The sequence below is a fragment of the Xyrauchen texanus genome, chromosome 43 (genome assembly GCF_025860055.1).
Source record: "Xyrauchen texanus isolate HMW12.3.18 chromosome 43, RBS_HiC_50CHRs, whole genome shotgun sequence".
In the NCBI taxonomy this organism is placed as follows: domain Eukaryota; kingdom Metazoa; phylum Chordata; class Actinopteri; order Cypriniformes; family Catostomidae; genus Xyrauchen; species Xyrauchen texanus.
In genome coordinates, this window is record NC_068318.1 from 11,972,682 (window position 1) to 11,998,234 (window position 25,553).

The 25,553-nt window shown below is 38.0% G+C and overlaps 1 protein-coding gene across 2 annotated transcripts in view; it reads left to right on the forward strand.

Moving 5' to 3' along the window:
• LOC127636073 (signal peptide peptidase-like 3) overlaps positions 1-25,065 on the forward strand; it is a 50,581-nt gene extending 25,516 nt beyond the window's left edge. Inside the window, exons 6-10 of one of the 2 annotated variants that reach the window (XM_052116451.1) lie at positions 2,717-2,847; positions 2,981-3,087; positions 6,223-6,568; positions 6,933-7,042; positions 22,244-25,065. In XM_052116451.1, the coding sequence (XP_051972411.1) occupies positions 2,717-2,847; positions 2,981-3,087; positions 6,223-6,568; positions 6,933-7,042; positions 22,244-22,315 (766 nt within the window). In that variant the 3' untranslated portion in view covers positions 22,316-25,065. The remainder of the gene's footprint in view (positions 1-2,716; positions 2,848-2,980; positions 3,088-6,222; positions 6,569-6,932; positions 7,043-22,243) is intronic. The other variant, XM_052116452.1, reaches the window with a different exon arrangement.
• The last annotated feature ends 488 nt before the right edge of the window (positions 25,066-25,553 follow it).

Sequence of the window (25,553 nt, forward strand, 5' to 3'; positions counted from 1 at the left end):
CATACATCACCGGCAACAATGTCGCTTATGGGCACAAACCCACCTTCTCTGGACCAGACAGAATTCAGAAAAGTGCTCTTCACTGACGAGTTGTGTTTTGTCTCACCAGGGGTGATTGTGATCCTTCGTTTTCGAAGAAGACCAACTTCGTCACCGTCGTAGAGTAGGGAAGGGAAGATATGTTCATTGATCAGCATCCTTGTAACGTCTCTTGCCCGCAGCGTGATCAAGCTCCGTTCTCCATAGAAGATGCGCTTTGGTAATCGCTCGTCCGACGTGCGTGCGACATGTCCACTCCAGCGCAGCTGAATTTGTTTCAACATTGTAAAGATGCTGGGTAGCTTCGTTCTCTCCAGGACTTAAGTGTCCGGGATTCTGTCCTGCCACGTGATGTTGAGGATGCGCCGCAGGCAGTTGAGATGGAAGTGGTTCAGTTTCCTGGCGTGTCGTTGATAGACGGTCCACGTTTCCGAACCATACAGCATGGAGGACCGGATGACGGCCTTGTACATCCGTAACTTCATGTACAAGTTAATTCCACGCCGATTCTAAACCAGTGAGAGCAAGCGTCCGATGTTGCAGCTGGCTTTTGAGATTCGGGAAATAACTTCATCGTCGATCAACACGTGTCGAGAGACGGTGCTTCCAAGATAGGTAAATTTTGCAACGGCAGAAAAAATTCTTCAATTCAATCTAGGCTCTCTACGGACCTCAAGCGGTGGGCACTTCTCCTCTTCTCAGCTCTGATCGATCCACTATCCTCACAGAAAAATCTCAGAAACTACCCTAGTCTTCTCTTTACTGTTGTACATGAAACTGGTGTTGAGCGGGTAGAAATCAATGAAGCTGTCAGCTGAGGACATGTGAGGGTTCTATTTCTCAAACTAGAGACTCTGATGTACTTATCCTCTTGTTTAGTTGTACATCTGGCCTTCCACATCTCTTTCTGTCCTTGTTAGAGCCAGTTGCCTTTGTCTTTGAAGACTAATGTACACTTTTGTATGAAATCTTGAGGTTTTTTTGGCAATTTCAAGCATTGTAAAGCCTTCATTCCTCAAAACAATGATTCACTGTAGGGCTGCACAATTAATCAAAATAAAATCAAAACCGCGATGTGACCTTGTGCGATTATTAAACTGGAAGGACTGTGATTTAATTAAATATTCTGCTTTCTTCAAAGTTTATTTGCACTGCAGTCTATATTAAGTTAGAGCATTGTTGGTGTTTTCAGAGCGGTTCAGCACTCAACAACTCCCTCTCATGCTTAGAGTAACAGAAGTGCTCTTGAGTTCGGTTCCGTTTGCTTACGTGCGCTAAATGCTTTATTTACACTAAACTGGCGCATCCTGCATGAAGCGCTTTTTATTATTATCTGTGGTAGCAGCATCTCAGTCTCCGCAAGGTATCATAATAATAACGCGGAATACAAGATGGGGAATAATTCAAACATCTTTATTAAATTATTGCTGAGCAAACAGCATTAACAGTAACACCTGCAGTGTCCAGAAACTTCTCTTCCTCCAGTCTCCTTTCATTTGTTTACTTAATGCTCCCCACGGAAACAAGTGAAAGCGGAACTAATATTACCAACATCCAACAAAATTAAAAAAGGAAGGAACGTACATATAATAAATATATATTAAATATTTAGTTACTATACTATAATGCATTACTAAATGAAATATAAAAAAATAATGAATAAAAATAATTAAATGAAATGGTGACAAACTAACCAAAATTTTCACTTTAATTTTAATTACACCAATGGGTTATCAGTTCAACTTCAGTTTGATATTAAGCCTCATTCTTTAGGACTATCTTATATACAGTAAAGAATAATTTGTGTAAGCCAACTAGTTTTTAAGGCCTTGAATAAAGGGTAACATTTATATTTAAAAAATTATATTTTGTGTTAAATTGCATTATTCAATCAAGAAAGAAGAAATTCTCTTTCTTCTTTAGTGTTCTTGTTCTAGCCATTCACCATCACAGAATTGAATGTAAATTTCTACTTTGTGTTAAATTAGATGATTTATTTAATAATGTTTTTCAAAAGAAATGTGTTCTGCTTGTGTTTTAAGAATGAGGCCAAAAGACTCTTTAGGTCTTATAGAATGTTTGAAATCTTACATAATTGTACTTTAAAAATAATTTTCAAAATGCAGAAGTCACCTAATTCTTAGAATGACACATTTCCTAACAGGATCTAATTGAGTGTCAGAAATTGATCAGGACTATATTGTATTCCTTTTTTTTCTAACTTATTATTTAACATTTCAGTGCATGCTAGGCCAATCTAGTTATGGGTTTAGTGCCTCTGTGTAGCTGTCAGATATCTGTACTCACGGATAGTGTGTTGTGTGTGTATATTATGATGTGTGTTTGATTTTATAGGTAACATCCGAAACTGTTTCAAAAGAGTGAAAAAAATTTATTTTTAAACTCATAAAGTTTAAAAATGTCCCTATGCCCCATAATAATATTCAATTCTGACATTGATCTAAGTTCATCAGAACATTTTCCTTTTGTTAGTAGGGATCAGATTTACAACATGGCAAATTCCTTTATCTCTCGATGCAATCTTGAACCTTTTTTTGTTTGCTTTTGGTGGACAAATGTTCTCTTGTGTATTAATGGATAACACTGTTAGATATTAGTTGCTGGGGTGTGAAAGAGGGCTGCATTCACAATGATATGGGGATAATAGTGTTTTCAGTGGGTCTCATGTCTCCAGGATCTCGTTCGGCTGCTGTGGCCGCTTCACGTTGGCGGAGCTTCTCTCTTTCTCTCTCTCTGTCTTGCTGGTTCTCATCTGGGTGCTGACCGGGCACTGGCTGCTCATGGACGGTGCGTCAGCATGCTTTTACACCGTGTGTGTGTGTGAGAAACTATATTTAAATATGTTCCCTTGTTTACCTCTATCTGTTTGGAGTAGTGTAGTTTTATTTGGGTCTCAATGTTGTGTTCCTGTGTCCTGCAGCTCTTGCCATGGGTCTCTGTGTGGCCATGATTGCCTTTGTGCGACTGCCTAGTCTCAAGGTGTCGTGTTTGCTGCTGTCAGGCCTGCTCATCTATGACGTGTTCTGGGTAAGCAATCAATAAATCAAGACACACTGGTACCAAGGTTGGCTGGTATGACTTTGTATACCTTACATGAGAGTGAGTCATTTTAGATATCAGTATTGGTGGACAGTATATTAAATAAATATATAATCCTGTTGTAATGCCTATTTGTTTGGATAATCCAGTGACTTTAGTTAAACAACACAAAACAGTCAAATTTAAAGTTAATATTACGTTAGTTTTGCATTAAGATAATAGTTAACTTAAAACACAACCTCATGTCGTTCCAACACTGTATTATTTTATTTCTTCCATGAATCACAAATTAGATGTTAGGCAGAATGGCCATGCTGCTCTTTTCCGTACATTCCTAAATGTATGCTGTTTCACTGATTAGCTACCCGTTAGCCAGAGCTCTCAAATCTAATTTGCGCTTGCACTTATTAAAAAATGGTGCTTTAATATGCATCAGGGCAGGTTTTCTTATTGGTTGTCATCTGGGATGCACCGATGCGATACTGATTGGTATTAGATCTGATACTGATGTTTTTAACCCAATCGGTTATCTGTCTGCTCCAAATCAGATACTGTGTGTTTGTCGTTAATGTCAAGCCCAAAAAAATGCCATAAAAGAACCATATAAACACCAGCAATTCATATGACTTGTGCATTATATTTGAAGTCTCTTGAAGACATAAGATAGCTTTGTGAATCTCAAAAGTCTGCATTTAATAAATAAAAATATAGTTTCTGCTCAGATACTGAAGCTTTTAGATGTATCGGGACAAGCCCGATCCAAATCCGATACTGTGTGTTAGTTTTGTTTGTTACAAAAAGGATTCTGTGAATCACAAAAGACTGATTAATAAGTAAATATAGAGTATGCACAGCACTTTCGTGAATTGTGCTGCTTTGTTGACACAAATGGTGACGCAATCGTGGCTATTTTTAGCCTTCACAGCGGTGCACTACTCAAGAACAGCATCTCAGATGTAGATCCTCAATAGTTCGGTTCACTCATATGCATTTATAACAGCACCGGTGGTGCATTTTACCACAATTTGAATAAGAAGCAAAAATTAAACTACTGTGAACTTTCCTACAAACACACCCACAAAGGACTTCCTGGAGAGTTCAGAATGTCAAAATAAAAGCGTTAGGGTTTAAAATTTCACGATTTAAATAAAAAAGTAAATGATGATATTAATAACAATTAATTATTATTATTATTATTATTGTCATCATTAGTATTTGTTTACCATTTATAACAATATTTAAGTTGAATGGGTTCCCAAAAATAACTGTGAATGAAAATTGGAATGATGTCTTGCAACTAAATTGAACAAAAGAGAGATCTGAATCCTTTAAAGTCCAGATACAAGATGAAAAAATTTTTTGGGGAAAAAAGTCAAAAATAAAACACTGGTTTCTTTTCTACTGAAGACTTGAAGACTGGAATTACTGTTAATTTTGCTGCTACATTATCCAGTATACTAGTTAAGAATGAAGCGTTTCTTAATAAGCTATACATTTATATTGAAAAAACATTTAGTTAGCGGTTTGTTTCTTTACATATTAAAGAGTACTCCCAATTAGCTCCATACAGTATTGTAAAGATATTCTAAACTGATTAAGCAAAAAAACATCACTGGTATCAGCTTGGGATCGGTATCGGCGAATGCTGAGATTTCCGATATCAGAATCGGAACGGAAAAGCGTCCCTGGTCTGCATGCACAGCACGCTTCAATAAATGAGCTGTGCTCACACAGAATCGGAACGGAAAAGCGTCCCTAGTCTGCATGCACAGCACGCTTCAATAAATGAGCTGTGCTCACACACACGCATGGGCTGATGACACGCTCTTGTTTTCAGCTCTCAAAGTGGCTTGCAATATGTGAGAACTCCACACAAACTACATTGCAGATGTTGAAGCTCCATAGTTCGGTTTGATTATAACTTGTATTGAGAATGGAACTGGAGGACTATCCCATAAACAGACACTCTAGGTCAATGTCTTCCATGTTAATTTAAAAAAGAATGAAAATAAAAATAAATTACAACTAAAATACATTACTATTGTATAGTATAAAAATACAATGATATTTAACTTGACTGGGTTCCAAAAAAAAGCTGTGACCTTATAGTCGAGTGATATACTATTACAACTGAAGTGACATAAAAAGAGATCTGAATCCATTGGACCGAGTCCAGATACAACTTTAAAAATGTTTAGAGAACTGGCTTCTTTTCTGCTGTAGAACTTTACTGGAATTACAGTTAATTTTGCTGCTGCATTATCCAGTAGACACTTTAAAAATAATGTTTTTATTAAAAGGTTACACATTTTATGTAAAAAAAAAAAAATAAATCCCTCCATTTTATAATGAAATGGTGTGTAGTTAGATTTTTTTTTTAGTAAAGTGTACCTCCAATCAGTTCCACACAGTGAGATATTGATATTCTAAGCTAATTAAGAAAAAAACACCGATATCGGATGGGGATCTGCCGATACTGAGAGTTCAGGTATCGGGAGAGAAATCTTTTTTTATCTGTGCATCCGTAGTTCTATATTGTCATATTACTCTGTTTCTCCATCACTCTCATCATGTGTAAATAAGGTGAAGCAGTCCTGGCCACTAATAGCAATGCGAAAAAAGGGTATTGCAAAACCCCTGCAGGTTGATGCGTTTCTACCATCACAGTGCCACCCAGACCTAATGCCACTTTAACACGTATAATGGCTGCTTTTGAGATCGTTACACAAATATCCAATGTATGCTGTAAACACTACATATTCATTTTTACTTGGAGCTACTAGGAGTTAAATGGATAGTTCTCCCAAAAAAAGAATGAAAGGGAATAGTGACCGAGACTGTGAGTCCTTTATATGCTAATCTCCTTTTGTGTTCCACAGAATAACGAAAGTCATGCGAGTACATTATGACAATATTTTAAAATAATTGCAACCATAAAAACGTTTAACATTTTTGGCCAGTCTTTGATTTGCAATCCTCATGCCACCTGAGTGCTGACTGTCAAGACCTTTTCGTCAGTGTCAAAAATCACTCCAAACATGCTTACTCAAGCATTACATCACTCCCTCTCAACATCTTAAAACAGCAGGGCAAGCCTGACTCATCTTTCTCCCTCTCCTGTAGGTCTTCTTCTCCGCCTACATCTTTAACAGCAACGTGATGGTGAAGGTGGCCACGCAGCCTGCTGACAACCCCCTGGACGTTCTCTCGCGCAAACTGCATCTTGGCTCCGGCATGGGGCGGGACATCCCGCGGCTCTCTCTGCCCGGCAAGCTGGTGTTCCCAAGCTCCACTGGCAGCCATTTCTCCATGCTGGGCATTGGCGACATCGTCATGCCGGGACTGCTGCTGTGTTTCGTGCTCAGATACGACAACTATAAGAAGCAGGCTTCAGGAGAAGTGCCCAATGTGTCCGGTCGCATGCAGCGGGTTTCCTACTTCCACTGCACCCTCATTGGTTACTTTGTTGGTATGTGCCATGTCATATCTGAACACACCCTCCATTTCAGTTGGTGATTTTGATGGTGACTGATAGTTTGGATTGAACGTATTCTTACAATTAAACACATCACACTTTTGCGCTCCAAACACGCACATGCTTGTTCACTCCCCTCTCATAGTCTGCTCTAAATAAAAAATAAAAAAATGCTAGCTTTGCATTATTCCACAGTCTTTATCTCAACCAATTCAGTTAAGGGGCAGCACTGCCACTGAATGGTGAAATACCAGGAAACACTGACATGACACTTTGTTTGTGATTGACAATGTTACTAATTTCCTGTTACATGCTCCGTCATCTTCAGGGTTTTATATGTTCTCTCTTTCGGTCTCAGGTCTGCTGACTGCGACAGTGGCCTCTCGGATTCACCGTGCAGCTCAGCCTGCCCTCCTTTACTTGGTGCCCTTCACCCTGCTGCCTCTGCTCACCATGGCCTACCTGAAGGTATGTCTGTTTGTAGCACCAACACCAGAAAGTGTGTACCCAGAGGGTGCAAAATGTCCCATTTCTTAGAAATGTGGTGTCAACTTAATTTCCAAGAATTGGGATTGTGTGCTTGTTCAGAAACAATGCAAAAGTCTACATTGTATCATGTCTCCGTTGTATAAGCAAGATGTGTGCCATATCCGTAACATTTCCGTAATACTGCTGTATTATTTATCAGCCCAGCACTCTAACACACAAACACACCTGTGTATGTATCTGCGGGTACTTCACATTGCTTCTATTGAAGCATAAATTGTACGCTGAAGTTGTAACAATGTTTATTTTTCAGAATTTGAAAAGTGCACACTTTGTGTTGTTTATATTTTATTACTGCAATGTCGGAGTACTTTAAGTGGCCATCAACAGCCAATAGATAATATTATATAAAATAAATCCACAGATTTGAATGGCATCAAATCCTTAGCTAAGTAGAATGTGACCTCCTTCACCTCTTTCCATCGTTTGCTGTTTTTATCGTATTTTTTTGACTGCTCAAAAGTGTCAGTCAGTGATAACTGTTTATGTTTCGGGACCCCGTTAGATACAGATGAGTGAGGTTGTACTGACCTGAGTAAAACACACTCAGCATGTTCCTTCGGATGCTTCCTTTTCAGGTGGTTGAAAATATTTGTTATATTACCTCCGGAAGAGCCGACCGTTACCCGACAAAGTTTACAGAGAACTTTTCTCTGAGAAATGTCTGAATGTGCATAGCCAAACCACTGCCGCACAACTGATTTTGAGTCTTTATTTCGGCACCAGCTCCTCATCCGCCATGTTGCTTTTTCATGAGACACGTGGTATAATTTGGCCAATCAGCACAGCCATCTAGTACACAGTCATTGTTTAGTTTTTACATTATTATGAGGATATAAAAGATAATATATATCTTTATATTATATGATAATATAAAATCGTCAGATCGCCCACCTCTACTCTCTACTATTATTCTGACATTTCACATTCTTAAAATAAAGTAGAGATCCTAACTGACCTAAGAAGGAATGTTTTCTACAATTAAATGTCAGGAATTGTGAAAAACTGAGTTTAAATGTATTTGGCTAAGGTGTATGTAAACTTCTGACTTTAACTGTGTGTGTGTGTGTGTGTATATTTCTTTAATATAATTGTACATAACTATGAGAAAATTATGTAATTTGTATCAGTTGATTTTGTCAGGTATGTAGTTGTACTTGTCAGACATGTAATGTGCAAAAACACTTCGAGATAGAAATGGTCTGGGGTGAAGAGCAGGTATGTGTGCATAAAAATAGAAATGGACAGAGCAAATTATGATTAGAGCAAAATCATCATTCCATAAATGTGTTTTTCCTTGTGGGTGTATTATATGTGCATTTTAATTATTTATGTGTTGAGATTGCTGTAAGACCTCTATTGTGATTAGTGTGTTTTTGGCATGAGTTTGTTTTGTCCAAAGATGAATAAGGTCTATTGTTTTTGGTAAAGGATTCTGTGGCATGTGTGCGTTTGTGCATGTATCTTTGTGCGTATGTGGATGGGTGTGACCATCATGCCTGAAAAGAGGGCTAATTATGGAAAGGTTTGGTCTGATTTGATCAGTACTTCTGCTTGTGTTGAACACATGCTATTTGGTTTTGTATCTTTCAATAGTGATGGTAATGGTTGTGCAAATGGAATAGAGGAAGTATAACAATGTTATACACTTGTAATTTATACATTTGTAGAAGAACAGTATTGATGCATGCATGCATGTTTGTTTGTAGACTGCACAAACCTCTTCTAAATAGAGGTGTCATGACTGCCAACTAAAGGCATGGGCATGCTTAATTTTTCTGTGCAACATTTTGTCTTGCACACAGTCCAGTGTTCTAGCATAGCAAATTATACTATATGAACCATTTTCACACTTCTGGGTATTGGAATGCAGAGAAAAGGATTGTAAACCTTGATAGCAGTGAATGGGAGACAACAGCAAATATAATTTTTGCTTATCCATTTGTTCCAACATCAAAAGAAAAACATCACTGTTACATTTACACAGCTTTTCAAATGAAGAAAAAAAATAGAGCGTGGATTACGACAGTCAGAAGAGAGATGATGGCAAATTTTCTGTCACTGAGCTGTATTAGAAGCCTCATTGCAGCTGTGGTAACTAGTTTTTTATTTTTATTTATTTGTACTAATTCCCCAAAAAAATTGCCCTAGGTGTGGATGTGAGTGTGAGTGTATGTCTGTCTATGTGTGGCCCTGCGATGGACTGGCGACCTGTCCAGGGTGTCCCCCGCCTTTCGCCCAATGTTAGCTGGGATAGGCTCCAGCCCCCCGCGTACACAGGATAAGCGGTTGACGATGGATGGATGGATGGATGGATGGATGGATGTACTAATTCCAGGTTAATATAATACATGGTACAATTTTATAAATTTGCAATAAATAATTTACAAATGTAATGTTATAGATAAATATTCCCGTTTGGCCGATATTTTAATTTTAAGGTCGCCTTTTTTTGAAAATCATCTGCTTGCATGTGAAGCGACAGAGACTTGTAAACAACCAGTCGCAGTTAATTTTGTTGTTGCGTTCCATCGTGTTACTACAATAGTAGACCAGTGTGCAACACATTGTCATTTAAACAGTGGCATATCAGAGCGCATTTGAGCTCATATTTTTAAAGTGCTCGTCTGTTTCATTCTCCCTCTCTCTCCTCAATAGTTCCCTGTAACATTTAACTGTCTTGTCTAATGATAAAAAGGCATATATCAATATCATACACCATCTGCAAATTTGCGCATACCTTGTTTAAACGGATGTAATAAACCAACCTCACACAGCTTCAGCAAATCCAGCATCGTGTGGGACGCTCAAAAATATTCCTCTGAAGCACGCACTTATTCTAACAGTCTCTCCTCAACAGTTCCCTGTAACTTGTCGAATAATAAAAGGCAATTATCAATAAAACTTGCATTATATACCATTTACAAATATGCAGATATCTCGTTTAAACAGATGTCATTCACGAACCTCACGAAAATCCAGCGTTTTCTTCCCGTTGAGTGCTCATCTAATATCTTCCTCTGAAACGTGTATTCTATCAGCCAGAATCCAAAACTTCAGGATCAAAAGTTCCTCTCATTCACAAATCATGACAGTGACTCCATAACAATCCAAGCAGGCGATCCAGGCTGTTTAAACTTTCAGGAGATTGAGGCTCACGCTGGATCCAACGTCTACTTCAAGGCTGCATCCGAAACCAGGAAAATGCTGCTTTCGGAGGCTGTATACAGATGTATGATGAAAATAAGGTGCTTTTCAAACTGTTCAGAGACCAGTTTACTTGGAGTCCCTATTAAGCTTTTTGGGATTTTACATTTCCTTGAGTGTGTAATATAGCTGTTTGTGCATGTAAAAGGTCTCCAAAGTTACAAAGCACAAAGTCCATGCCAAAGGGAGTTACTCTCTCCCACAGAAAACACTGCCCCTGAAATGCTTGGTTTGCAGTCCAGCCATTACCTCTGTGACATAGCTATGTCACTATGTAACACATTTGCATAATGCCCACCCTCAAACAAAGGTAGTTACAGTGCATCTGGAAAGTATTCACAGCACTTCACTTTTTCCACATTTTAAGTTACAGCCTTATTCCCAAATGGATTAAATGCATTATTTTCCTCAAAATTCTACTAAAAATACCCCATAATGACAAATATTTTCAAATTTATTGAAAAAAATGAAAAAATCACATGTACATAAGTATTCACAGCCTTTACCATGACATTCACTTTTCCACTGATCATCCTTGATGTTTCTACAACTTGATTGGAGTCCACCTGTGGTAAATTCAGTTGATTGGACATGATTTGGAAAGGCACACACCTGTGTGTATATATAAGGACCCACAGTTAACAGTGCATGTCAGAGCACAAACCGAGCCATGCCGTCCAAGGAATTGTGTGTAGACCTCCGAGACAGGATTGTATCGATGCACAGATCTGGGGAAGCGTACAGAAAAACTTCTGCAGCACTGAAGGTCCCAGTGAGCACAATGGCCGCCTCCATCTGTAAATGGATGAAATTTGGAACCACCAGGACTCTTCCTAGAGCTGGCCGCCCGGCCAAACTGAGCGGTCGGGGGAGAAGGGCCTTAGACAGGGAGGTGACCAAGAACCTGATTGTCACTCTGACAGAGCTCCAGCGTTTCTCTGTTGAGAGAGGAGACCATTCCAGAAGAACAACCATCTCTGCTGCACTCCACCAATCAGGCCTGTATGGTAGAGTGGCCAGACAGAAGCCACTTCTCAGTAAAAGGCACATGACAGCCTGCCTGGAGTTTGCCAAATCTCACCTGAAGGATTCTCAGACCATGAGAAACAAAATTCTCTGGAATCTCCTGAATTGAAAGCGTCATGTCTGGAGGAAACCAGGCACCTCTCATCACCTGGCCAATACCATCCCTACAGTGAAGCATGGTGGTGACAGCATCATGCTGTGGGGATGTTTTTCAGCGGCAGGAACTGGGAAACTAGTCAGGATCGAGGGAAAGATGAATGCACCAATGTACAGAGACATCCTTGATGAAAACCTGCTCCAGGGCGCTCTGGACCTCAGACTGGGGTGAAGGTTCATCTTCCAACAGGACAACGACCCTAAGCACACAGACAAGATAACAAAGGAGTGGCTACGGGACAACTCTGTGAATGTCCTTGAGTGGCCCAGCAAGAACCCAGACTTGATCCCGATTGAATATCTCTTGAGAGATCTGAAAATGGCTGTGCACCGACGCTCCCATCCTATCTGATGGATATAAAGAGTATATATATTTATATATTTTCAAAGATTTCAAACAAACTTCTTTCACATTGTCATTATGGGGTATTGTTTGTAGAATTTTGAGGAAAATAATGCATTTAATCCATTTTGGAATAAGGCTGCAACATAACATAAATTGTAGAAAAAGTGAAGCTCTGTGAATACTTTCCGGATGCACTGTATAGCCGAGGCCAGGATGAGTTTAGTTAGTGTTTTTTCTTCACTGCTAAAGTAAAACCCCTTTGTATGGACTTCCATTGTTACCGTGATGTAGCGAAATTACCCCTTTATAATATCTCATCTGAAATGTAAGAGCTACAAAATAAAATCTTTGTGAATGTCCTGCTCAAGTCCTGCTTGCGAAGGTGGTTCAGGTCAATCAGCTTGTTCCTCCAAGCTTTAAAGAGCAACATGCAGATTGAATTTATAACTGAATTAATACTTTATATTGTCTGCAGAGGTCTTTTAAAAACACATATGTAGAAATTACTAATGAAATCTTATTTGATGTAGAGATTTTGATGAAAATGTGCTAGGCTCTGGAATACGCCTTTCCCGCTATCAACACGTCATATGACGTAGGGCGAGGCAAACAAAAGAGCTCGCGGTCAGCTCTCATTGTGGGTGTTGATGTAGTTAGGGCAGTAGTGAGAGACAGAAAGTTTTAGATCGAGTTTTAGAGAAGCCATAATGGTAAATTATTGTGTTTGTGCTGGTTGCACGAATTCCAGCCTGTCAGGACATCGTGTCCATCATTTTCCTTCTAGAAAAAACAAGGCTTTTCGGTCTTGAGTGCGTTTTGTGCAGGTGAAGAGAGCAGACTTCACTGCCGCGTCTGTTACCACACACTCAGTCGTTTGTGGCGCACATTTCACTCCGGAGAATTATCGACCTGGAGATTTGTTGGAGTCTCGGATGGGATTTCGGAGTAAGGACCACGTGAGGCTGATTACTGATGCTGTTCCCTCGGTGCACTCGATGGAATCAAGTCCACCGCCAAAGTGTACACCGGATTTTGGCGCGGGCTGGACTGGAGGACAAAGTGCTAACGTTAGCAGACATTCTGTGCAACGAAAACGAGGACTTAGCAGAGTAAGTCTTACTTTTAATTATTTTAACTCTTAATTTGCTCATAATTATAGGCCTGTGGGCCATCATAGGCATGTTTGTCCACACCGGAGAACTCGGTTTCTTCATTCGCATTCATTGTAACCTGAGCTTGAACTTGACCAGACTCCCTCGCCCATCGTCACTTCCGGTTAGTGCTTTATAGACGCTGAAATTATTTTATCACAATTTATCTCAAAATATCGTTAATGGCTAAATATATATTACACCAGTTCAGAAAATCTAGTTGTTTTATCATCAACATACACTATGCTATATAGGGGTGTCCAACCTGCATGTTGCTCTTTAATTATCGGGCACGAACTGGTATTACAAAACCGACACCATTGTTACCGTAGTTTCAATAGTGTTTACAGCTGCTCAGGAATCCTTGGGTGATGAAACTGTTATAGTAAGGGCCGTTACATTTCGAACACACTCTCTAAGTGGTTGACCAATCACAACAGACTGGGCTTGTCGGAAAGGAGACAGAGGGTTAAAAGAGGTGCTGCAGCAATGTACAGTATGTACAGTTTTTCTTTTTTTCTTCTTCTTTTTTTTTTTTACATTAAAGAATGTAAACCTATTCTAGTAGATCCCCAAAATAAAATGATGAACCTGTAAATGAGCATAATATGGGCTCTTTAGGAGTTCCATTCATTCAAAACAGCTGTCAGTTAAGCCAATGACTGATTAGGTAGCAAGTCAGCTGCCTTAATTTTCGGGTGCAGCCCAAGGTAAATGCACTTCATGTGTGCTGTAGTTAAATGTCTTATTCACTATGCACTATATGTTCAATTGGTTTGATTTGGTATTTTTTGAGTTGCTGGTTGCTGGACTACTATGTGTACTGTTATTTCCTTCCTAATATACCTCTTAACCAGCACCCCTATTTTTGAGAATTTTCTGAAAATGACATACCCAAATACAAATGTTTGTAGCTCCTAAACCATATGGTCCACAATCATAACTTTTAAATAAATAAATTTTTTTTAAACTAGACACTAGAAACTTTGTTACCCAAGAGTCATATTAATTCAAAAGTAGCATAGGAACAGAGTAAAACAAGGTCAAATTTACATGAAAGTGACTCACGATTTCTATGAATGAACTTCATTTAGGGACAAATGTATCAGACTTTTATGTTAAAGGCCTGAAAACACCATAAAGATAAAACTGAATGTCTGGCCATGTTCAGATTCAAATTTGAAGATGATACTCCCAAAAATGTAGTTTCTGTAAGCTTTTATTCAGGGAAAGTGTAGGCATCCTTTCCAAAAGGCCATTTGGAGACTCCAAATGGACATCTGGTAACCAAATGACATAATGAGTAAACACTACACACTACATACATGTATATCAATTCAGAACTGTTCTGCTCAAACCACACAAGAAAAAATGATTTCAGCACAACATTTTAACATTTTAACAAAATACTCTTTATTTTGAACAATTCTGATAGCAAAAACAGTGAAACAAAAAAACTCACTTCATGTATGCATTTCAAAAGTGATCGTTTTACAACTAATTAATAAATTATATAAAAAGAAAACAACATTTGTAATTGCAACAGTGTTTTTTACTCAAATAAATTACAATAAACTGATAATTATAATAAATATCCAATTACTAAAGAAAAAAAAAAAGCAATTACAGTATTTACAGTATTTATGTTGATCCAAGGCAGTCACTAACAAGGTTTGTTACCAACTGGAAACCAAAGCCACTGAAAGACAGGAAAGATAAAGATAAAGATATTTTTGTTATATACATCATAAATATAATGTGTGTGTGTGATATAAATATTATGTCTTTATGTATAATATACAGCTATCACCTAGCTACTCGTGTAGCCTCGTGTCTTTGCTAGTCATTTTATAATCAAAAACATGATATGAACAGAAAAACTGCCAATACTTCATAAACATAAAAACTCAAGACGATGTGTTTCAACTTACCGATCTAATACGGGATCGAGTCCATGGAGAAACATCTCCTCTTCAGCCGAATCGACACTCGACACCGTGCTCTCTCTGTCTAAGATGTCTGTTTCTGCGTCTTTCTGCTGTTCTTCGTCGCTACTCCTCATTACCTCCTCCAAAACACTCTCAACACCACAAAAACTCCTCTTCAGTCGACGATCCATGATGTAGATTGTTAGAATAAATCCGCGCGTTGAAACGAGCTCCGTGTAGCAAAACAATGGTAAGCGCTGTGCGTAAAATGACGAAGAGCGCACGTGGACGCACTTGTATTAGACCTATGTATTAGACAGATCTTCTGAGGTAAACTAAGCAAACTGTCAATCACTGCAATCGTGTTTTAGTTGGTTAATACTCCCATCCATCAAAATTTTGCTGACCAGACATTGGGTGGCTTTTATCCAGTCAAAAACCGAGGTCGCGAGTGACAGGTCCCACAGCCTGTTGTTGCGCTCCCTTAATATTTTGGTCATTACAGAGCCTGTGATTGAAGGAGAGAAACAGGGAATGGCTCATTTTATCGGAAACAGTCCAAACTACGGGGAGAGATGGTTTTTGAACATTGGAATACAAATTAGAATCGATATTTCATTGAAAGTGAACATGATGGATTACTCTAACTGGAAGCGCTCATGAAAACTGAGGAGGATATTTCGCTTTTTTCCCTATTTTTTGTTGTTTTGGATTAAAAAGTGGGATGCATTTTGAAGAGTAGACCCTTACATTGAAATGTATGCTGGTGTTTCTTGGATTCGTCCGAACTGATCTGAACCATAGGAGATGAAAGATGAGTATTGCCGTTCATTTTGTTCATATTTACAGGGTCGGTCTGTATTTAACCCTTTCCTCTCTGGTGTATTGATTGCAAAAACAAGTTCAGAACGTGATTTTTGAGTGTTTTAGCTTTCAAATGATGCATAGTTTATGATAGTTGATTGAATATTTGTTATAAAACAAAGGTAATAAAATTATAAACACGCCCCCACGGCCCGCCCACGCCCCCCTGCGGGTATAAGGCGTTAACAATTTCTTCATGTGCAAATAAATGACAGAAATCTGAAGAAACTGCTATCTGCCTTTTTAAATACAATATTATTTTTTAGATTTGTGTGAAATTGAGTAAATATAGTGCTAATTAAGAATTTATTATGCATTTATTTTTTAGTAATTTTATGATTACATTGTGTGACATATTGGCTTTGTATCAGCCCATCGACCCATTGAAATCCCCATATTGGTCAACCACTAGTACTAAGATTGCTGACAGGGCTGAGAATCTAAATCCAGATTTTTCACTTAAAGGGATAACTCACCCAAAAATGAAAGTTTACTGACACTCATATCACAGGTGTGTATGACTTTCTTTTTTCACCGGAACACATTTGAAGAAATTATTAAAAGCATGTTTTTTGTATTGTTAGCTCTGTAAAATGGGTTAATGGTATATATTTCTGTTTATGTATGTAGATAGATATTTCCATTCATAGCTTTCTCTTCCTCTTCTCCCTGGGGTTGTTTAATAACACTTATCGTTATAAAACTATATTTGATTTAGATTTTGAACTTTGACAAATCAGCATTCCGTGGGAAAATAATTAAATCATTGTTCTTCGAGTGCCACCTTGTGGTGGAATAATGCAAGGACACCACATACTGTGTCATTGCGTTTGTGTTTGAAGAATGAGTTGAACGAGTTAAGGTGAAAAAAGAGGTAGAAAAAAAAAACTAGCGCTCAGAGCAAGATCTGCCCCACCTATATCTTTGGTCATGAGCCGCATTACATCAATAATTACGTTACTGTGTTAATTCAGGATTGATGTGTTGCTTTAAAGTGCAAGCAAAAACAGTATAATAACAAAATTACAGTTTGGAAAAAAATCATAATTTCGCTCGTCTTTCAGGCGTATTATTACAGTATTTTTTTTTTTATTTAGTTTTTACTAGTGCGGGAACGCACCCGCACACCATAGAAGTCTAAAAAAAATTACTGACATGAAGAGGAATTAAAACTACTGAAGCTCCAGTAATTATTAAATTCCCCCACATCCACATATAAAATTAATCCTGTCCGAATAGGGTTTAAGTCTGTCCCTCAGCCTTTGTTTTCATTTCCAAAAAAAATTAAAAATGTAGATCTATGGCTTATGTATGCTTATTACCTTTCTTCATTAAGTAGATACTTTTATCCAAAGTGACTGACAAATAAGAACAACAGAAACTATTCTTCCTAAGGAGAAATTAAGAAGAAAAAAGCTGTTAATTTAAATTTGGTATTTCTGATTTACAAGGAGTGGCTGAATGGCAAAATATAACTGTTGAGACATTTCTTGTTGCGTGGCGGCTCCTAGTGGACAAAAAGTACAACAGCCTTTTTATGTACAGCATCAATTATAGTATATATTACGGTTATAAACTGCTAATAAAAAAGCAGGCTCCAGTTGTGCCAGCATGAGAGAGAGAGAGAGATAGAAAACGACACAGAGGATAATTTTTCCGTGTCAATGAATGAACACCCAAGTTAGTGCAGAAAGGCATTTTAAAACTTTGGATTCAATAGTTTGCGTTGCTCAGGTATGATCATCGCACACAGAAAATGTTTAGTGACTTTTGATCCAAAGTGGGCAGAGAAATAGCGGGGAAAACAAATTGAATTACCAGAACAAGCCATTTCAAGAAAGAGACAGAGAAAACACGGCGATAGTCAAAAGCATAAAAATGCTAGTGACTGGAAAGAACTAAAAATAAAATTCAACATTGCCTATATGATTGCATGTGAAGAGCTGCCTTTCACCACATTTTCCTCAGATATTACTAATGAAGAAAAATGGACTGGATGTGTGCAAGACATATGACAACGACACAGCATGTGCTGAGTTTATAGGATGCATTGCAGATGAGATCAAAGAACAAGCACTGACAGACGCTCAGACAGCTAATTAAATCTCTATTATCACTGACTTTGGCACAGACATTTCTGGGAAGGACAAAGTATTGCATACTGCAGGCACATTTCTACAGATGTAGCAGTGAACCGGATTATTGGTTTAGCTGAGCTTGAACACAGCCATGCACTTGGAGTATTAATCAAATAAAATGCTTGTCTGGTGATGCTAAACATACTGATCATGTTTGGTGGCAGGAGAAAATTACAGCCTTTTGAGCAGATGGGACCAGCGTTGACATGGGTGCCTCAGGTGTAGTATGTGCACTCTTAATAGGACAAATAGAACACATTCCTTTCACTGTTTGCCACACAGACTGTATTTAGCCATGTTGGGTGTTCAGAAGTCTCTTCCAATGATTGACAATGTCTATGACTTGCTACAGCTGGTATAGAAAACATACAATTTTAGGCCAAAAAGCAAGCGTGAGTTGAATCAGGATGAAGTTAGTCTGCGCCATACCTTCTGCAGTGAAGACACCACTGGTTGCTTCACATTTACTGGGCTCTTTCTATTTTTCTTGCTTCTGAGCACACAGATCAGGGTCAATATACAGCTGTGTGCCTCAACATGCAGCACCTTGCTGCATCATCCAAAAACAATTAAGAGGAAGAGCAAAACACATCTCACAACAAATGGAAAAGTTGTCTTGTGTTTTTTTCACTTTCTCCATGACCTGTTTGAAGAAATCACAAAGTGGAGTCTTATGCTTCAGAAGAACTCACTTATTCTTCATCAGGCTGTAGCAGCTATTGATACCTGTGTTTGTACAATCAAGAGAATGAAGGACAGCCAGTGAGGATTGGAAAGTTGGAGGAAGTTCTCCATCACACAAACTTTGATTCAGTTTCTCAGCATGAGAATTTGGTGCAGCAGGTCAAAGCTCAAAGAGAAACAGACTAGACTGACAACACACACAACACTGCTCAAGAACTACAAGAAACGGCTGGATTGCATTCCAGCCATGTCTTCTGTAAAGTATGTATATCACTATGTAACACATTTGCATAATGACCGCCTAAGGGGTACTTTGGCCCCGCCCTCAAACAAACGTAGTTATAGCTGAGGCCAGGGTGAGTTGGGTTATGGTTGTCGTCATGTCGAGAAGACACTGTTTTCACTGCAAAAGCAAAACCTTTTGATTTGACTTCCAAAGGCAGAAGAATTGAAGTAGTTCAAGCTGTAATATTACAGCCACTATCTACGGTAGTCCACGGTTAACTTGCTCACTAACTCTCCAGTACACCGATAATGTCCAACCAGGAGAAAGCCTCTGTTCTCTGTTCATAGCTCGTGTGAAAAAAGTTTGGCTACACCCATTCCAGCAAAAGATGACTAGCTTAGTTGCACTACGTGTCTTACTTGAAGCTTTGTTAGGTTCGCAATAATCAACAGTGTACTTGTAAGAACTAGAAAATTAAAACTTACTACTGTGAAATGTCCTGCTGAAGTCATGCTTGCGAAGGTGATTTTGGTCGATCAGCTTGTTCTTCCAAACTTTCATTATTGGACTCGGACTTAAACTGGTACAGCAAAAACCGACGCCATTTTGTCCATAGTAACAATGGTGTTTACTTCCTGTTAAGGAAGCCTGAAACTCTGTTATGGTAAGGGGTGTTACATTGACCAATCACAACAAACTAGGCCAGTTGACCAATCAGAGCAGACTGGGCTTATTGGAAAGGGGGGATTTAAAGAGACAAGACACATGCGCTGTTTGCCACAGTATGAATAAGAGGCCATCATCTCCTTCACGCACACAAATACGACACACTACGAATGCTTGATTTTCTTGAGGTGTGTCCAATCATATCGGTCTGCAGAGCCACAGATTAGTGTTAAGTGTACAAACAGCTGTGAACACACTCAAATTACCTGTTTCTCTATTGCTGCTCAGAGATTTCAGCTCGCGAGTCACTTGATAAAATAAAAAAGTCTTAGTTGAAAAGTACTTTTTTGTAATTTTATTTCATTAAAGCTGTACATTTATTTGATCATAACAATTTGATCATAACATTTAATTAAAACATTTAACAAAATTACATCAGAAAAGGCATAATTTTGTATCTATAAGACTTTATGCAGATCTTTTAGATAAGTCATTTGTTGTGTAATTTCATCAAAAATCATAGTTATTTTATTTGTTCCCTAAGTATCGAGTTAGTATCGATACTGAGGTACCAAAAAATCCTGTTCTTATCACAGACCAGTTGATTCACATAAAGGTATTTTGGAGTGTTAAAATTAGAACAAGGTACGTTGTCTTTTATTTTTTATTATACTGTGTTTTTTTTATTTGTCAAACACACTCAAGACCATAAATAGTAGATGGCAAATGACAAGTTATTATATAGTATAAAATTTGACTAATACTTGGATACTAATATTAGATACTAATAATTTCCAAACAAGAGAATACTTGCTATACAGGAAAATATTAAGAGACTGCTGCAAAATTATACATTTCTCTGGATTTACTATTTATAGGTATGTGTTTGAGTAAAATAATTTAGAGCATTTATTTGCAGAAAATTACAACTGGTCAAAATAACAAAAAAGATGGTGTTTTCAGACATTGAATAATGCAAAAAAAAAAAAAACAAGTTCATATTCATTTATAAACAACACAATACTAATGTTTTAACTTAGGAAGAGTTCAGAAATCAATATTTGGTGGGATAACCATGATTTTCCAACACAGCTTTCATATGCATCTTGGCATTCTCTCTACCAGTCTTTCACATTGCTGTTGGGTGACTTTATGCCACTCCTGGCGCAAAAATTCAAGCAGATCAGCTTTGTTTGATGGCTTGTGATCACATTCCATTGGTTTTCAATGGGGTTCAGGTCTGGAGATAGTGCTGGCCCTGACAGGGTCTTAATCCTTTTAACATTATTAATGTCCTGACTATATATTGTGATCAGTTGAATGCCACTTTGGTGAATAAATGTACCAATTTCTTTCCATAAGAGAAAAATGTGTACATTATCATGAGTTGAATGCCATACAGTATATACACACACACTCACATCAAAATTTATAGTCCGGACATTAATAATAACATGAAAAATGACCATTACAATTTGAAAACAATGTTAAGAACTTCTTAAACTACTTTTCTCATCAAAAAATCCTCCACGTGCAGCAATGACAGCTTTGCAGATCTTTGGCATTCCAGTTCAGTTTGTCCAGATACTCAGGTGGCATTTCACCCCACACTTCCTGTAACACTGGCCATAGATGTGGCTGTCTTGTCGGGCACTTCTCACACACCTTACAGTCTATCTGATCCCACAAAAGCTCATAGGGGTTAAGATCCATAACACTCTTTTCCAATTATCTGTTGACCAATGTCTGTGTTTCTTTGCCCACTAGAGAATTCTAGGTAGAATTCAATGAAGCTGTCAGCTGAGGACATGTGAGGCGTCTATTTCTCAAACTAGAGACTCTGATGTACTTATCCTCTTGTTTAGTTGTACATCTGGCCTTCCACATCTCTTTCTGTCCTTGTTAGAACCAGTTGTCATTTGTCCTTAAAGACTGTAGTGTGCACCTTTGTTTGAAATTTTTATTTTTTGGCAATTTCAAGCATTTCTATAGAAACCTGTTTATTTTTTGCCATTTATGACCTAATATTGACCTTAAGACATGCCAGTCTATTGCATACTGTGACAACTCAAAAACAAACACAAAGACTACGTTAAGCTTAATTTAATGAACCAAATAACTTTCAGCATTTTTTTGTATAATGGCAAGTGATTTTCTAGTACATGAGTAAATGATCAATTTAGCATGATCACTCAAGGATAAGGTGTTGGAGTGATGACTGCTGGAAATGGGGCCTGTCTAGATTTAATAAAAAAATAGTTTTTTACATCAGTAATTGCCTGATACAGTTTGTGATCAGTTGAATGCCACTTTGGTGAATTAAAGTACCAATTTCCTTCCAAAACAGCACTGTACATTATTCCAAACTTTTGGCCACCAGTGTATATTTGTTTAAAGATAATGTAAATATTAATTAATTTGTTTTTATTATTATTATTATTATTACTGTTCTTGTTTATTCATCGTGTTTTTTTTATTTTGTTTTTTTTTTATTTAAAGATTTAATCTAAATATTTAGATATTTATTTTCATTTGTTTTATTTATATATTAATATTTTTGGTTTTTTCCATGTATGTATTTATTTATTTTGTTTTACTTCATGTTTTTGCCATTGCCCTTCAGATTTGTGAACTTTTTAAAGACATTTATCTGCAATTGGTGTCACCCTGTCACATTGCTCTTGTTTTGATGTGATCTTAACCCTGTCTCTCTTTCTGTGTGTCTCCACAGGGTGACCTACGGCGCATGTGGTCCGAGCCCTTCCACACCAAGGCCAGCAGCTCACGTTTCCTGGAGGTATGATGCTGCTTTGACCAGCACAGATTCCCTGCCCTACCCACCCACCAGAGAGAGAGAGACAGAGTTCGGAAGAGAGGAACTTAAATCGTCTTCTCATCGTCCCTCATTCCTGTCGTCATCCTCCAGCCAGCAGATGAACAGGCGTACACAGACTTCACTGGCAGATGGATTCAAGCGTTCCACACATCTTCATATTCCTCATTCCTTACATTCTATCCATCCTTTTCCTGATCCACTACTGTCCATTCAAATCATGTCTTTTTCCTCTACATCTTTTCTTTCTCAGCTCCATTCAATCTTGAAGCTTGTCACTACATCTTTCTTAAAGGACAGTTCACCCCCCAAAAACAAATTCTGTCATCTGTCAACCTGTATTAGGTTTGGAACAACATGAGGTTGAGGAAATTATGGCAGAATAATGCATTTTGGGTGAACTATACCTTTAAATTTCTCTCTCTCTCTCTCCCCCTCTTTCCTTCCTTGCCCATCACTGCTTCTGTTTTCTGAACTGAACCACACTTTACCGGATTCTATGTTCACTGGACGTAACTGGAGCCTCTTTGTGCTCCAAATGCATTTCCATTTTTACCATTCGGCACCATTATGGATTTACAGACTGGGATGTTTTTTTTTATTTACTTCTATAAACGAACCGTGGACGAGGAACGTCGATTCCGCCACCATCATTGGATGACGATGACCCTATAAGGGACCAGCACACAGGATAGCGATATATTTTCCCCTTTACTTCGATCTCTTTCTCTTTCCCCTTCTGATAAATCCCCCACCCCGCATCCATCCTGCCCCCTTTGCAGATACATGTATTTTATTTAGAAAGATTTTATTCTTGACATATACAGAAATGATGCATTATAAATTGTGGGGGCGTACAGCTCTATGTATATATGTGTACACATGTATTAAGGGTTATCATGTTGCGGTGCAAGTGTGCGTGTACGTGTGAATGAGGGCAAAAATGTGTTTAAAGAGGAACTATGTCATTTTTCTGTGTTTTTAGATCTCGATGGAGCCGTAGCTGAATGAAATGACAAAGGCAAATGAGGGGAAATTTTTTATTTTTGGGGGGGTTCTTTAAATCCACATAGGTCACTTTTTTTTGCCTACACATCCTTGTCCATATGACACAGTGGGAGGGCTGTTTGCATGGTTCGAACAGGCCAATCTGTGCACAGCTGGACCATTTAAGAGGAGTGTATGTGTGTTTGTTTGAGATTGTGTAGATGTATGAATGTATGACGTTACGTCTATAGGGGTCTGGATGGGCTATTAATGGCACAAGTTAAAATTCTGTCAACATTTGTTCATCAAATTGTTTCAAACCTAAATGAATTTAAAAAAAAAATAAATTACTTCTGTGGAACACAAAAGGCAATCTTTGACTAAATGTAAGTATCTGTCACATTCTCTTTTGTTGCATTTTTTTTTTATGCACTGAAAGTGAACGAATAGTGACTGAGACTTAAGTTCTCTTGTTTTCCACAGAAGTCATACAGGCCTGGAACGCCAGTAGGATGAGAAAAAGATTCTCACCAAATCTGTCTAGAAAATGTCCTGATTAAATATGATCTTGAGAATCATCAGTTCCATGAGAATCATCCGGTTAATGATGACAGAATTTTTTGGGTGATCTATCTCTTTAAATAAGAGCTCTATCACCCCACTTGAGGAAAATTTTAAAGGATTGTACTAAAATCATTGGACCCTAGTTATTTAATCAAGCCCATGAATTTTTTTTCCCACTAGTATTTTGTTATTTCAAGCATATATATATATATATATATATATATATATGCATATACATGCTATATAAAAAAAAAATAATAATTTTGTTGTAGTCATTCCTCCCACACAATTGGATCCATAATAGATTAAAACTGAAACTGATGGTGTGTGTCCAGTGGGGTTGAATGAGTGCGTGTGTGTGCAATGTTGTAGAAAATAATGCATTTTGCTGGCTTCGTCTGTTGAGATTTGCTTTTTTTTTTTTTTTTTTTTACCTGATGTTACCTGTTTTTTAATCTGTTAGTTGTCTGGCCTTGCATGTCAATTGTACAGCGTGTCATTCTTCAAAGCTGCGTTTCCAGGGAAACGGTGGTAGTGCGACACTCTGAAACTCTGAAACGCAGACTCGTGAACGAAGAGTCTCGCACAAGATAATTAATAAAACGAGAGAGAGAGGCAGAGGGGCAACAAGACTGAACCACTTTGCCCCTCAGCCCCACTTTTGGACAAACATTGGCAATGCGTTGCCTAAATATTCAGTATGAACGTTTGCCTGATGGCAGTGGGACACGGTTAAACTGAGCATCATGGACATAAATCCAACACACTGTCCCTCTGCCACCCTTATAGACATTACAACAAAAAAAAGAGAACCATTTAAATGACGATCATGATGATTGCATTGAAATAAACAAAAGGGGGTTTTTTTAATGGAAGATTGCTTTTTTTTTGTTTTGTTTCAAACCATTATCTGTCATTTTCCCCCACTTTTCCCCTAATGCTGTCGATTTTCATTTTGTACTACTTTTTATTTTTTTCATTGTCCTCCCTGCCCGCAGAGGGCGCTAAGCTCTGTTGGGCTCAACATTAACAGCCAAAAGGATTCTGTATACAAATTTGAATAAATAAAGTGTAGTGAAACGTTGATCCAAATGAGTTGTACTGAACACATTTCAGCTCTCCTAAACTTCCCTTCTCTTGTCAGGATTCTGCTGTAAATAAAACATGACTCTTACTGTATGTCCAAGTGGTCTCATTTCTCTCGCTTTTAATTAGTGGTGTTTGCTGTGATGTATATCAGTATTACTATTGTGCATACACTGTTTGTGCTACCACTGTAAATTATGCCTCAAATCATGCAGGTGTGCCATTATTTTTCTAGGCAGTCAGACTTGCCATTTTTGACAGATGTTAATCAAGCGGTTTACAAAAAATATGTCTGTTTTAATTGCCATGAAATGAGTAATATCACAGCAATATGTCCACATGTTGCACAGTTACACTTTTTGTGTTGTGGGTTGGAATTGAACATTTTCAAATCTTTGTTCACAATGATGGTTTTGCACATATTACCTACGCTTACTGAGTACTTTATTAGGAACACTATACTAATAATGGGTAGGTCTCCCTTTGCTTTCAAAACAGCCTCAATTCTTCATGGCATGGACTCCACAATATGTTGGAAACATTCCTTTGAGATTCTGGTCCATGTTGACAT